At 44.8% G+C, this 15,760-nt stretch overlaps 1 protein-coding gene across 1 annotated transcript in view; it reads right to left on the reverse strand.

Moving 5' to 3' along the window:
• Positions 1-15,760, reverse strand: part of MID1 (midline 1) — a 253,963-nt gene that overhangs the window by 93,670 nt on the left and 144,533 nt on the right. The window contains exon 3 of the mRNA XM_015817159.1: positions 10,395-10,490. Coding sequence (XP_015672645.1) covers positions 10,395-10,490 — 96 coding nt within the window. The remainder of the gene's footprint in view (positions 1-10,394; positions 10,491-15,760) is intronic.

A 15,760-nucleotide genomic window follows, 5' to 3' on the forward strand; every position in this document is an offset into this window, starting at 1 on the left:
CATGGGGCTCCCCTTGAGGTGCACCCGGAGGCTCCAGCTAGTTCAGAATGCGGCTGCGCGGGGGATTTTGGGGGCCTCTAGATGCTCCCATGTAACACCTCTCCTGCACGAGCTGCACTGGCTGCCGGTGGCCTTCCGGGTGCGCTTCAAGGTGTTAGTAACAACTTTTAAAGTGCTCCATGGCAATGGACCTAGGTATTTGCAAGACCGCCTCCTACCAAACACCTCCCTTCGACCAGTCCGCTCCCACAGAGAGGGCCTCCTTAGGGTGCCGTCAGCCAGACAATGCCGGCTGGCGACCCCCAGGGGGAGAGCCTTCTCTGTGGCAGCTCCTGCCCTCTGGAATGACCTACCCCCGACCTACGTACAGTTGCGGACCTGCGCCTTTTTCGCCGAGCCCTGAAGGCCCATCTATTCCGTGCGGCCGGCCTGGCGTAGCTTGATTATGTTTTAGTGGGGGTCTTGTATGGGGTGTTTTTAGAACAGGCCTGTTATTTAATTTGATTTTAGCACAGAAACTATTTATTTATTATTGTGGTTTTTATTATCGCCTGTTCACCGCCCTGAGTCCTGTAAGGGAGATAGGGCGGTATATAAATTTAATAAATAAATAAATAAAATAAATAAAGACATACATCCTTTATAATTGCAATTATTCAGTATGGGTGGCAATTCACCTTGTAGATAAGGCTATACCCCGAGTTATCAGGATGTTACAAATCATGTCACAGAAAAGGGAGGGGAGATAAGACAGGAACAAAAGGGGCTTTTTGATCTAATAATTGGAGGGTTTGGTAATTAAAATGGCAATCGGAAAGCATATGACCGGGTGGGCCTATCAACTGGGCTCACTTTGGAAGGATGTGGCATGATGCACGGGACAGGGTATAAAAACCTATGCAAAAATTGATTCATGTGTGGACTCTGGGATTTGCCACTACCAACAGTTCCACCGCTTTTGCAAAAGTTTTAATAAAACTTGTTTTATTTTCCAACACCCTTGGAGTTGAATTTTTATTCCTCACATAAGGCAGGATGCAGGATGACAAAAAAGGCAGAGATGGGAAGCAGATGGGCGGATGGGGAGAAGTGGAGAGAGTTCCTCATTTTACTGAGGCTCAGAGCTGGAAGGAACCAAGCCTTGACAGGATTGGGGCAGCTTCTCAGCTAATGGCTGGCTGCATTCGTATAATGACTGCAACGGGGAGTACCAGAATTGCTGTTGCTAAGCGATGTAATCACATGCTGTTTTGCTTTATTACTGTATCATTTAGCAATGGAAATTCTGGTCCCAACTGTGGTAGTAAGTCAAAGACTAACTGCAAAAGCTTACTACTGCTTTTTCTGTTTCTCTGAGACACAATTGAACTGTTCCAAAATTTAAATTTGTGATTTTTTTTAAAAAAAGATAAAGAACAGCGCTGTGCCACATAAGGAAAACATGGAGAACATTATTATTTGTTTTGCAACAAACAAAGCCCTATTATCGTTTAATGTAGTGTATTTGAGGACAGATTGCAAAAGCATAGTTCTAATTTTTGCTCAACCACAAATTAAAGATTTTTCTTAGTCTATTTCATGGAAAACTGAAGGCCGAGACCCATTTTGACTGGACTTAAAAGACGTCTTTGTTACAGAAACAGAAATCTTTTGAAAATACTGGCAATTACATTTCCTGTAATTAAATTCTATTTTAATTTTTTAAAAACATCCATCTCTGTTTCACTTTCCTACATTCTCCTTTTCTTTGGGGATTTTTGACTTGACTGGCACACGAGAAGGAGACTGCAAAATATCTTAAATAGCATTAATGCTCCTTGTAAGCTTAATGTTATTCTGCCCTGAAGATTTTCATAAATGAGGTTTGCAGCCCAAGTGCAAGACAGCTTTATCAAGATAACCTCTCCACCTTGTTCTCAAGGGTTTACAGAACCTGGACTTAAAATAAACCATCTCTTTTGACCCAAGTCTTGTATGTGGATCATGAAGCTACCGTGTTTTCCCCAAAATTAGACAGAGTGATGGCAAAAGGCTCCACTGCTGCTGTGCACCACTGGAGGGGCTTTCTTCATACTTTGCCCTGCTCTGTGGCAGCCGCTGCCTCCTTCACTGTCAACTCTCCCATGGCTTGCGCTGCCACTGGAGAGAACGGAAAATAGGGAGGGAGCAGCTCTGCACAGAGATGCAGAGCAGAGAAGAGCACTTGCTTGCCACCCTGCATCGCGCCATGTCTCCCTTCTCCGTTCTGGAAATGGCAGCCCCATTTCCTGCCATTTCTCCTCCTAGCGCTGCTGTAGAATATGGTGCACCACCGCCCAGCTTCTCTCTTTTCCTGAAAGCATTTCTTCACTAACCTGCTTTCCAACTCTGGTGCGTTTCTCTCCTGCTGCAGGGAAACGGAGTTTGTGGGACTAAAAAAAGTTCAGTCAGACCTTCCAACTTCTTGCAGAAAAAAAAAAGATCTTGCAAGAAGTTGGAAGGTCAGACTGAGCTCGGGAGGGGAGTGAAAGGGAAGGTCGCCGAGCAAGGAATGGCCTGGCTGGGGGGCCATGAAGTAAGTGGGTGTGGGGCGCATGGGGCAGCTCCACCCACTCTCCCATCTGCCTCACCTCATTGTGGTGGCAGTGGTGCGATGTACCATGTGGCCTCTTGCCGCAAGCGGCTGCAGAAGTGGGTTGGCAGCCACGTGGGCTCCTGCTGGACAAGGCTGTTGGTGCTGCCACTGCGAGGCGAGGCAGGTGTCACAAAAATATAAGCCATCCCTCCAAAATAAGACCTAATGCCTCTTTTGGAGGCAAAAATAATATAAGACCGGGTCTTACTTTCGGAGAAACACGGTAGGTTAAAATAGATGTCTATAACTAAGTTAAAAGTGTTTCCACTATAAATAGAATGAGCACATGTGAGTTTCAAGACCTAGAGAAAAAATACTTTTCTGGTGCTGTATAATCTAAGAATGATATTTGTACGTGATTCCATGATTTGTTAGGAAACATTGGCTAAAATTGTGGCTTTTAAATCAGCTACAGTCCAGGAAAACAAGTTTCCTCCCCATTCTCTCTGGCTAATTGTTCCTGATTTTTCCACAGTATTTCTATTATGTCCTGTGCAACAGACTAAAACAATTTCATTCTCTTGACTAAATAATGCAGGATTTTCATAAATGCCAAACACATTTCAAAACAGTCTCTCCCTCTTGCTGGACCAACAGACACAATATAGGAAAAGGAGATGGTGTTCACATTTCTATCAGTCCTTTAGCAAATGACAAAGAGACGATCCCTGATCTCCGCTCAGATAACCTAGTAGATATAATTGGTTTGTGCTCTTCATGAAAAATAGAAGCTTACTTCAATGGCTGCTGCAATGCTCAAAAGGGAAGAACCGGCCAATAGGTTTAAAACCAAGGAAGAAAAGAAATCAAGTTCCCTCTTGTAAGAAAACAGAGCTTCTTGCAAAAAATAGCTTGTTTTTGAATTTTTGCTGCACAAGTTTCTCACTAGCCAAAAGCAGTGGCTAATGATCCGAGAGATAACACTATTAGCTTACTTCGATATTAAGGTGATATTTTTAAAGTGTAGAGGTTCAGCTCAGCTTCTTTCTTGATGCACAGTTTGAAGAGCTATAATGAGAGGGTGGATTAAATATAAGGAGGGTCATGTATTTGATATAATGTTTGAAAAGAATATGAAACAATATCTACACATTTACAGTACTTCAGACAGTATTTAATATTTATTTGCTATGTATATGTAGGGATGTCGTTCATAGTATGTTTAGGTGTGTGTCATGTATGAGTTTCACTTTGAGAACGGGCAACTAAATTTCATTTTTGATGTGTGCCGTTGTGCCCACAGTAAAAAAATGACAATAAAGGTTATCTTATCTTATCTTAGAATATCAGAAATACCAATTATGCAAAAACACTATTTTTGCATCGGCTCTTATAGCTACCTATGTCTTTTTGTAACAAAAGGGTAGCTGTCCTGTGTTTTGTTTCTAATCTGTAATGATATAAAGCAATATGCACCCATCAAATCAAAGATTTTACTCTCAGCTGTTGATTTTAATATTAGTGCTGTTTCGTTCATTCAAAGTTTCTTAGATAGACTGAATGGGAGCCTATATTAGATGCATTGAAATCTACCCTTCTTTACTTTTCTTTCTTACAGAAAAAAATATATTAGAGATGTGTAAACATATACACCAATCATTTTGAAATTCTAAATGGTTAAAATATATACACAGGAACCCAAGAGCACATGTAAAATCTTGAGAAAATGTATGAACTGAACAATGCTTTAATATATTTATATTTAGAATATAAATATATATAATATATTTTAATATATAATATTACAAATATTATTAATCCATGTTTGCAAATTCTTGCATTTCTTTGAAAAGATCACTCCTGGTTTGAAATAAATCTTGATTCAGGAGCCCTTCCACAGCCCTCGAGCTACCATTTGATGTTGTAATGGCTGAATTGGAGATAAACTGAGCTTAAAATTGTCTGGAATTCCAGCCAGCTCTATCCATCCAAGCCAAAGAAAACTCCAGCTATCTAGGAGTAATTTTTATAGGCATAAATAAGTGAAAATTTGGGGAAAATAACCAGGTACCAATAACATTCAATTGCCTAGACTACACTCTGGACAAACGCGATAAAGGCCCAGTGGCCTTAGAAATTAACAAAATAAATTAAGACATGATTATAATGATTACTGTGAATATGTCAGTGCAAATAATTTTAGGCAATTATTTTCATAATTCATATGTCATTCAACTGCAGGAAGGCTCCAATTGATAGGACAAAGAATTTGAAATATACTGCCCCTTGGAAATTACTGTAGGCCATCACGGTGTTCTCCCCATAGAAACCTAGTAAACCATTAATAATTGTTTGCTGTCATTATATAAAAAGCACACTGACACCATCATCAGATTTCATAAACTAAAAAGACATGGAGAAATGTAACAAATTTCTTTTCTTTTTCCTTTCTTCTTTATTCTAGTTCAATATTCTGGTTTCTCACTGATATAAATAAGATCAGCATTCCTTAGTTTGGGTATGTCAAGTCTAAATACAAACTAAACTTTTATGCCTCAAATGAGAACACAATACTTCACAAACCATAATTTGGCAAGCTGTGGATGTCGTCACATTTGCTAATTTGTTGTACATATAAATGGCCTAGATGTCAGAACCCATTCTTTCCTGGGGGGGGGGGAGATCTATCTCATTTCTTTCCTAATTCATTTCTTTCTGAGGGTTCTGCCATTCTCCTGAGGGGGAGGGGGTAAGGCTCTGTGGTATGTTATTTTGCTTTGCTACAATGTATCCTTTCCCCTGTTCCTACATACTTACTCTTTGAACTGTCTCTTCCTTAATGTTACCTTGGGGTGAGAAAGAAATGTGCCTCCGGCCATCTGGCTTATCTCTCGCTGCGGAAGGGAAGGTGCGAAGACCCAACAACACCTTCACAAGCATGGGAAAGGACCCCGTTATCAGCTCCTTTCCCACAGTGGACTTAACTTCTGGGGATTGGCCCATTCAAACTGACCGGATGAACTATTGGAGTGAGATTATGCTTGGGACTCTTTTAACCTATTGATCTGAGAGGGAAACTCTCAGATCCTGCCTATCATGCCTGCTATCAGCTTCACCTAATAAAAGTTCCTTTTGGAAAGAAACTGTTCCAAGAGTCCTGCTTTCTTGGGATGAAGTGGGCCCTGACACTAAAGGAACTCTCTTCAAGTAAATACTATACTCCAGCTAGTGAATTTCATTCATATATATATGTGAACCCTGGGCATCATATTAGCCTAAGTTAAAAGAAAGAAAAACAAACACCAGGATAGAATAAACCAGACTGTTTAATGTAAACAAGCCTGTGGTTAAAAAATCACTAAGCTTTCATCGGCCAGACTGCCGACATCGTCAGAGTTGGAGTAAAAGGAGATTTGGGAGCCAGCCTATATAATGACCTGTCTCTGCGCCTGGCTTCTCGAGCGCGTCATCGGCCCGTTGATTGTGCTTGTCCGTAATGCGCAGAGTTGCTCCGCATCTGGCAGCCTGTCCCCGATGGTTGTTCTTTGATCCTCAATCTCTCTTCTGGAGCGTGTACAAGCACCTGGGGGTTGGCTGTCAAAACATCTCTGTGCCTGGTCTCCCTCCCCTCCCCTCTTGGGGGGATCTCAGATGCTGTTTCTCAAGCTGCGATTAGGGCACGCTATCGGGCCATTATCCTCCCCCACCCCCAAGGCCGCTGTTATCCTGCCCGTAACTCCTCCGCCCCAGTCCTGCAAAGGACGGCTGTTCCGGCATTCCTGTTCTCCGCCTCCCCCCTCCCCCCAATCCAGATCACCTCTGCACATCTATCCCCGGCTCACGGCCATGGCGCACCATTGGTCCATCATCCCCTCCTATGGAAGTCGTAGCCTATCGCCCCAATCGTTTAAGGAGCTGTCCCATTGTTTCGATCCCTGGTTTCTCTCCCCTTTAACCAGGTCATCGTTCTCTCATTCTGCCACCCCGATCCTGCAAGGGACGGACTAGCTGTCTCCTCCGTGGATCGCAGCGCTGTCTCTCCCACCTTCCGAGTGTGCCCCCGCCCTGCCAGGCAAGCGGAGCCACGGGCAGCGGAGGGCACGAAGAGCCCCGATCCCAGCACAGTCCCTCCCCATTCTCCTCCTCCCCCCTCAGAAGAGCTGCGGGGTTCAGGAGCCTCCCCTGTGCCCCCCACTCTGCCCTGGTCCCCAGGGCTTGCTGGCCACCTTTCTCCACAAAGGAAGGAGATGAGCCACCTTGGCAGCAGCTGCTGGGCATTGGATGGGCATTTTTCTAGTCCAGCTCCTTCCCCCTCACACATGGTGACATGAGGGTAAGACAGACCGTGCCACTTTGGTGCTGCTGAGCTGGCACCCCTGACTCAAGAGGGGGGATCCCCCTGCCCAACGTTCTGTGATTAAGAGACTCTGGTAAGTGTCTGGGGGGGAGTCAGAGGGGCATTGAGCCCACCCAGATGGCCTCCAAGGACTGTTTGTATCATTGAAAGTTCTGTTATTGTGTTTTTGGGAGGTGGAGTGAGTGGGGGATTTTTATTTTTTGCCTGGTTTTGCTATTTTAAAGAGAATGCACCCCAATGCCCCCCTGCATAGCCAGAAGCCTTGCGCCATCGCCGTTTGCCTGCTGCGTTCCCCCAGCCCTTCTCTTTCCCTTCCTTTGAAACAAACAACCCCCCAATCCTTCCTTCCTTTTGAATTAAAACAAGAGAAAGCCAAGTTTTTTCTTTTGTGGTCTTTACATATTTAAACTGCAGCTAGAAGGAAGTGGAGAAGAAAACCACCGCGAGACATTCTTCTGTTTTAACTTTTTTTCCTTGTTGCTTTTTGGAGTTTTCATCCTGCTTTCGTGAGAGGGCAGTGTTTGGGAGGGGGTGTAGCTGCCCCCTTCCCCCAAGCCATCAGCTGAGCAAGACGCCCTCCTGCCCACCCACTAGAGACCCCCTGGATCTCCCCCAACCCTGCCCAGCCCCCACAGGCATCCGTCCCCAAGAGCAACATTGAGCTGGCCACACCCACCCTGGCCACACCCACCCAATCTGCCATGACCACCATAGCCATGCCCATCCAGCACTTGGCGATACATAAGTGGGTTTGGGGTTGCAGTTTGGGCACTGGGTCTCTAAAAGGTTTACCATCACTGTACTAGGATGACTCCTTGCCTAGTGTGCTCCTGCCTCCAAGTCCAAAGCCACTCAGGGGGCAAACACAAACTGAAAGTATGAAAGTAATTAAAGTCTCGTCAGTTACAGGCAGCAGTCATGAATAAGTTAATTAAGTTCACAGAACTGAGTTTGTTAATTTGCACTTAACACTGTTTAGAGATGCACTGCATTGTGGCCAAAAGCAGCTCAGGAAGCCTATTTTTAACTTTGAATGGTCACTGACCAGCTTTCTCCAATGTGGGCATCTTCCAGATCAAGTCTCAAAACTGTCAATAGTCACACATTTGGAAGTATAGAGTGCCTCCATTTTTCTTATGGTATTACTGTGTTTGTTTGCTGCACAGTATATATACACATAGCCATGTCTAAAGATAGCCATGACTATGCTTTCTATTAAATTAGAAAAATATGCATTAGGGCACACACATCAAATTATGAGTCCTTTATTATAATTCAATGTTAGGCTTACTTATAAATCAGTATCTGTTATTTTTGAGATGATAAGTTGATTAAAATTTAAATAAAAAAATAATTATTCCATATTTACTTTTATAATAAAATTACAGTATAGCAATACCACTTAGACTTATATACCACTTCACATTGCTTTACAGCCCTTCCTAAGCAGTTTACAAAGTCAGCATATTTTCCCCAACAATCTGGATCTTAAATTTACTGACCTCGGAAGAATGGAAGGCTGAGTCAACCTCAAGCTCCATCAGGATCAAACTCCAGACTGTGGGCAGAATTACTCTGCAATTGTCATGGATCTGCCACTGAACCCCTCTCTGGACACAAGTTTAAAAGTATGAGTCTATACTTTCTCCCGATCCAAGGAGAGGAGACATGTACAATGCTGGTTGGCTAGACTAATTGTGAGGAAGCAACCTTGCCTCTCGTGAAGGGCTACACCAGCATCACCTATTTAATCCCGCCCCAAGGACTTGAGTGTTGCTGGAGCAACATGCCAAGTTCCATGCCTTGTGTGCTTGTGCTTTGTATCCTGACCCGTTCGACTCATAGACTGCTTTCCTGGACTTCATGTTTGTTCCTTGGGCTCGGTTCCCACTGGCTCTTCCTGTGCTGAGTTCAGAATCCAAACCTGCACAATGGGGGTGCTTTCTGATGACATGTTTGGAGGGGGTCTGAATAAACACCTGTAGAACTCTTGCTGTATGTGCGTGTGTGTGAGGGAGTGGGGCAGCACAGCAATACTGCATTCTAATCATTGCACCACCAGGGCTCCTAACAGAAAATTACAGTATATTTTACTTAACCAATTGATTATTTTATGGACAATTAATAAAATATTAACACTAGATTTTTTTTTTCTTGAGTTAAATATAAACTTGTAGTGAGATGAGCAGCAAACAAACAAATAAATAAATAGTAATACCATATTAGCAATTGAATTTACTTTTTTGATATGACTGTCAAAGTAAAGTAGAGGCCATGTGACACTTTAGGAAATATAGCTAGAGTTAAAATTGGAAATAATGCATTTTAATTGTGAAGGTCAATTTGTTTTTGTTTCCAGGGAATCCTGTCCACATTAATCTATCTGTTAAAGAGCCACTATGTGCCACAAAGAATTATGGAGGATATTTTAGAACATATCGTTAGTTCATGCCAGGATCTTGTGAAACCTCTTGGGCTCACTTGTCATCATGTATGAATTCCCTTACAGTTTGTTCACTGCAGAAAGCAATCTGTATTTCATATTACTAATTGTTCATTCAAACTTTATTCCTTCCAGACTTCAAAGAAACCACCAGAGAATATAACTAAAACAATATACTAACATAAAATTATTAATCTGTCTATTTTTTTCTACTGTATTTTCTATATTTTAGAAAAACAGGATTTCTTTTTCTCTTTATTTTATAATTTAACCATTAAATGAATTTTATACATACATCAGCGGTTCTCAACCTATGGGTTGCGACCCCATTTGGGGTCGATCGACCATTTCACGGGGGTCGCCAAGCAAGGCTGTCCGCCATTTTTTTCCCCTTTTCCGGCGGGTGCCTTATCTCCCTTGGGCTGGGCCAGCTGGTGGTCGGCCTGCTCCGTCTCTGCCGCTTGCCAGCTACGCCTCGGCCGGTGCAGGGGGCAGAACCATGCATGCGCGGCGCTCCCGGGCAGGGAAAGTCGACTTACGACCGGTTGGGTAGTCCTTGACTTACGACTGGTTTAGTCCTCGACTTACGACCAGTTTAGTCCTCGACTTACGACTGGTTGGGGGTCGTGGCATTAAAAAGGTTGAGAACCACTGACATACATTAAGATGTTTTTTATATAATCTGCCTTTAATTATTGGAAATATTTTGTCTTTTATTTAATTTGTTTTTAAAGATATGTTAACAATAAACAAATGTTATTTTATTCAACACAAAATTATATATTTTTTTCCAGTAGTGAACTCTGCATGACATTTATTTGACTGCTCTATAAGAAAATACTAAATTATCTATTCGGTCTACACATTTGCCTATATACTTGCCTATAAAGTCGCCAAGAGTCAAACAACAACAAATATAAAATAAATAAATACATATGTTTTCAAACTGTAATATTATGATTATTTTAAAAGTCTGTAAAACAGAATGTCACATATTCAGAAAGAATTGTGAATTAAATATCACTGAAATTATTACTTACCTCTACATGTTGACAAGTTTGAATTAATTTAGCCAAAAGTGTTTCCAGTTCAGTGTTTCTTTTGATAAGGCTGGTAAGATTACTTTCTAAATTTTGCTGTATTAAAAAAAAAGAAGAGTTGGTATAGTACTTAGCATTACATATAAAATAAAAACAGTACATGTAAATAAAATTATTTGAGAAATTAAAATAAATTGGTCTTCAAATATTTGTTCATTGCTTGGAAGGAAGATGATTTGCCTGCAAATATATATTCCATATATATATATATAAATTATATTTATAAATATAAATATATTCTAACATATGGCAGTGAAACATGGACACTAACCTCACTATTGATACAAAAGTTAAGAGTGGCACAAAGAGCCACGGAAAGATACATGCTTGGCATTACAAGACAAGATAGAAAGACCTGCACATGGATTAGAGAACAAATAAAAGTATATCTTCAAGAGAGTAAAAGAATTGAAATGGAAATGGGCTGGTCACATACAGTAGCAAGAAGAACTGATGGCAGGTAGACCAAAGCAGTCACAGAATGGATCCCACTTGATACAAAGCATCCATGAAAGAGACCTAAAACAAGATGGACCGGCGATATCAGCAAGTATTGGAGGCCTAATTGGCAAAAGAAAGCTCAGGACCGTATTAGTTGGAAATATGTGGAAGAGGCCTTTATCCTGCAGTGGATAGAAAATGGCTAAAATGATGATGATAAATATAAATATTATAAATATGAATATAAATACAATAATACAATGTATACAATATATACATTCCATATATATTTGGAGCTCATCATCCTGGCCTTCTCACATCAGGGCTACTCCTCTCAATTCAGAGTAGAAGTCATAATTATATCCTTAATTAATAGCTATTACTATATATCTTCTCAGTAGCAGTTATATATATCAAAACCAAAAACATACACACACACACACACACACACACACACACACACACACACACATATATATATATATATATACATACACACACATACATACATACATACATACATACATACACATGGCTTTTTTTTGTCATAGAACGCCCAGAACAGAGTTCCGGTACCTTTTTGGGGTGGAACCTTGTAGGATAGGCAAGGCGGGTTATATGACGTGTGTGATTTCTGGCACCTTTTTTTTTTTTTTTTTTCAAAAAAAGCACTGTGTGTGTGTGTGCACTTACACACACACACACACACACACACACACACACACAGATGCTCACACTCACATAATATTTAGAAACAAGTATGCCTAACTTCTTCAGACAAGTTATACCATTGCTCTTCCATCCACAAACCAAATTCTCTTCAGAATAAGGCCTCTATACCAGGGCTTTTCAACCCTATACGGGTACCACCTGTGGTACATTAGCACCTGGCAGGTGGTACACGACCATCCTAGAAAAGTGGTAGCGGGGGAGGGGAATGAACTGAACCGGTGGCAGCACCGCACAAGCCTGAGCGAGAGATGGCTGGAGCTGCAGGGCTGTCAAGGCTCAGTGGAAGCGCCAGGATCAGTGCTGCTTTCCAGCTGATTGGTGCTTTTGGGGGGCTGTCAGGGCTCAGTGGAAGCGCCAGGATCAGCGCCAGGCTCCAGCTGGAGCTCAGAGCTGATCCTGGTGCTTCTGCTGAGCCCTGAAGAAGCACCAATCAGCTGGAAAGCAGCACTGATCCTGGTGCTTCTGCTGAGCCCAGAAGAAGCGCTGATCAGCTGGAATGTTGCAGCATCTCCAGGCTCTTGTGATTTACATTCAGATGCTTGGCAACTGATTTATATTTATGATGGTCACAGTGTCCCAGAATCATGTGAAGTGACCAAAACCTGCTGCAACCACCGAGCAGACGGGGGAATAAAAACCAAACACCCCCTCACCCCACCCCCACTGCCAATCCTCAACAGAAATGCTCACAACAATGAAAACCTCAGACAGGAGGAAGAGCGCCGCCAGGTGGGCAGGCAGGTGTCTTGCTCGGCTGTGGCTTTTTCAGTGCCATTGTAACTTTGAACAGTCACTAAGCGAACTGTTGTAATCGAGGACTACCTGTACTTTATCACCTTTTTTCTTTTTTTGGGGGGGGGGGTCATCAAGTTTTTGACACCTTGTTAGGCGACTGGTGGTACTCGGATGTTGCCATATCCTAAAATTGGTACAATGGGTGAAAAGGTTGAAAAGGCTTGCTCTATACATTCAAGATACAAATTTCAGAAAGATCAGAGGAAAACAGAATTGTGCACCAAATCATTTTACTTATGTACTGCTCACTTCCTTTTCACTGAATAACACTATTAATGAATTATATTAATATAAGTAAATTATTATTTGTCTGCAGTCTGTTTAATAAATGATGAATGCACCTTTGTTAGTTTTTATTCTGCATTACTCTTATTCACTGAAGACTGAAGACTCAATTTCATTCTCTAGCACAGTGATGGCGAATCTTTTAGAGACCGAGTGCCCAAACTGCAACCCAAACTCCACTTATTTATCATCGGGTGCCAAGTGGGCGTGGCCCACTGGGTGGGCATGGCCACTGGATGGGCGTGGCTGCAGTGCTCATGGCAGACTGGGTGGGCGTGGCTGAGGTGGGCGTCACCACCTCGATATTGCTCGTGGGGAGGGATGCCTGTGAGGGCCGGGCAGGATTGGGGGAGATCCAGGGGGTCTCTGGTGGGTGGGATGGTGGGCAGGAGGCATGTCCTATGAGGTGAGGCGAGGCAGGGCAGGGATGCCATTGCCACAGGGCAAGGCAAGGCAAGGCAGTTGTCAGGGCAGCTGCTGCCTGACACCATTGGCCCCGCACACAGCGAGTACATAGGAGCCAACAGTGTCCGTCAGCAGCCACAGCCTGCCGCCCCCTCGACCAGTGCACTCTGGGGCTCCCTGGCCCGCTGCGAATACCGAGCCAGCCCTCCAGCAGCAGGCGGAGTAGGGGAGGGGGGAAGTGCGTGATGCAGATTGCCGGACATCTGTTTTTGCTTGCAGGTTGGAGAGCAGGTTGCTGCTGTTCATCTCCTTGGCCCCCTCGCAGATCTTGCCCTTGGCCCGCATGTGGAGCCTGTTCCCCTCGCACACCCGATGCACCTTAGTCCTGCCTCTGGCCCCGCTGCCAGCAACTCGTGCAGGTCCATTAGGCTACCACCACTGCCTGGAGCACCTGGACCGCCCAGCACAAAGGAGGTGAAACGGCCGGCTAGCAAGCTCGAGTAGAGGTAGTAGAGCATGCCCATACCCAGCAAGCCAAAGGCCACCCCAAGCAGAGAAAGCCGGATCTCCATCGGTGCCATGCCCCCCCCAGTCCCAGTTAGGCTTGTGTGCCTCCCCCATTTCTGCTGGGCCTGGGCAGCCATGACGTCAATAGGGATCTGGCTTTTCCCGCTCAGGGTGGCCTTTTGCCTGCTGGCCCTGTGCATGCTCTACCATATCTACACGGGGCTTCCTAGCTGACTGCTTCACCTCTTTCGTGCTGGGTGGGCCTGCAGCTCTGGGCAGTGGCCTAGTGCAGGACATTTCAACCTTTTCATCCATTGTACCACTTTTAGGATATGGCAACATCCGAGTACCACCAGTCGCCTAGCAAGGTGTCAAAAACTTAATGACCAAAAAAGGAAAAGGGTGATAAAGTACAGGTAGTCCTCGATTACAACAGTTCGCTTAGTGACTGTTCAAAGTTACAATGGCATGAAAAAGCCACAGCCAAGCAAGACACCTGCCTGCCCGCCTGGCGGCGCTCTTCCTCCTGTCTGAGGTTTTCATTGTTGTGAGCATTTCTGTTGAGGATTGGCAGTGGGGGTGGGGTGGGGGTGTTTGGTTTTTATTCCCCCATCTGCTGGGTGGTTGCAGCAGGTTTTGGTCACTTCACATGACCCTGGGACACTGTGACCGTCATAAATATAAATCAGTTGCCAAGCATCTGAATGTAAATCACAAGACCCTGGAGATGTTGCAACATTCCAGCTGATCAGCACTTCTTCTGGGCTCAGCAGAAGTGCCAGGATCAGTGCTGCTTTCCAGCTGATTGGTGCTTCTTCAGGGCTCAGCAGAAGCACCAGGATCAGCTCTGAGCTCCAGCTGGAGCCTGGCGCTGATCCTGGCGCTTCCACTGAGCCCTGACAGCCCCCAAAAAGCACCAATCAGCTGGAAAGCAGCACTGATCCTGGTGCTTCCACCGAGCCCTGACAGCCCTGCAGCTCCAGCCATCTCTCGCTCAGGCTTGTGCGGTGCTGCCACCGGTTCAGTTCATTCCCCTCCCCCGCTACCACTTTTCTAGGATGGCCGTGTACCACCTGCCAGGTGCTAATGTATTTATTTTATTTATTATTTATTATTTATTAATTGAATTTTTACCCCGCCCTTCTCCTTGCGGACTCAGGGCGGCTGACAGCCTGATAAAAACAACTACAGAAATACCCCAAAAACTATCATTAAAACAAAGTTAAAATAAAATATTAAATTTGGCCTTGTTAATTATTAAAATTGCTTTTAAAACCCCTCTAAAAATTTCCCCTTAGGCCAGTCCTGCTTGTTGGAAGAGCCATGTCTTAAGGGCGCGGCGGAAGGAGGGGAGATCTGGGATCACCCGGATCTCTGGAGGTAGTTCGTTCCAGAGGGTGGGAGCTCCCACCGAGAAGGCCCTCCCCCTGGGAGTCGCCAGCCGGCACTGTCTGGCTGACGGCATCCTGAGGAGACCCACTCTGTGGGAGCGTACCGGCCGATGGGAGGTAATCTGTGGCAGAAGGCGGTCTCGGAGATATCCAGGTCCGATGCCATGGAGCGCTTTGAAGGTGATAACCAACACCTTGAAGCGCACCCGGAAGGCCACCGGCAACCAGTGCAGCTCGCGCAGCAACGGTGTTACATGGGAGCGACGAGTCCCTCCCAACACCGCCCGCGCGGCCACATTCTGGACCAGTTGGAGCCTCTGGGTGCTCCTCAAGGGAAGCTCCATGTAGAGAGCGTTACAGAAGTCCAGGCGGGAGGTGACGAGGGCATGGGTGACTGTGCGCAAGGCGTCTCGGTCCAGAAAAGGCCGCAACTGGTAAATCAGGCGTACCTGATAAAACGCCCCCCTGGTCACGGCCGACAGCTGGTCTTCCAGTGTCAGCCGTGAATCCAGGAGGACCCCCAGATTGCGTACCCTCTCCGAGGGAGCCAGAATTTTGCCCCCTATCGTCAGCGATGGAGTCAGCTGACTATGCCGAGGCGCCGGCAGCCACAGCCACTCGGTCTTGGAAGGGTTGAGCCTGAGTCTGTTCCTCCCCATCCAGACCCTTACGGCCTCCAGGCAACGGGCCATCACGTCAAGGGCATCGTTGGGGTGGCCTGGGGTGGAAATGTACAGCTGAGTATCATCA

Source organism: Protobothrops mucrosquamatus, unplaced genomic scaffold (assembly GCF_001527695.2).
Source record: "Protobothrops mucrosquamatus isolate PMUCROS unplaced genomic scaffold, P.Mucros_1.0 scaffold_125, whole genome shotgun sequence".
NCBI classification, from domain to species: Eukaryota; Metazoa; Chordata; class Lepidosauria; order Squamata; family Viperidae; genus Protobothrops; species Protobothrops mucrosquamatus.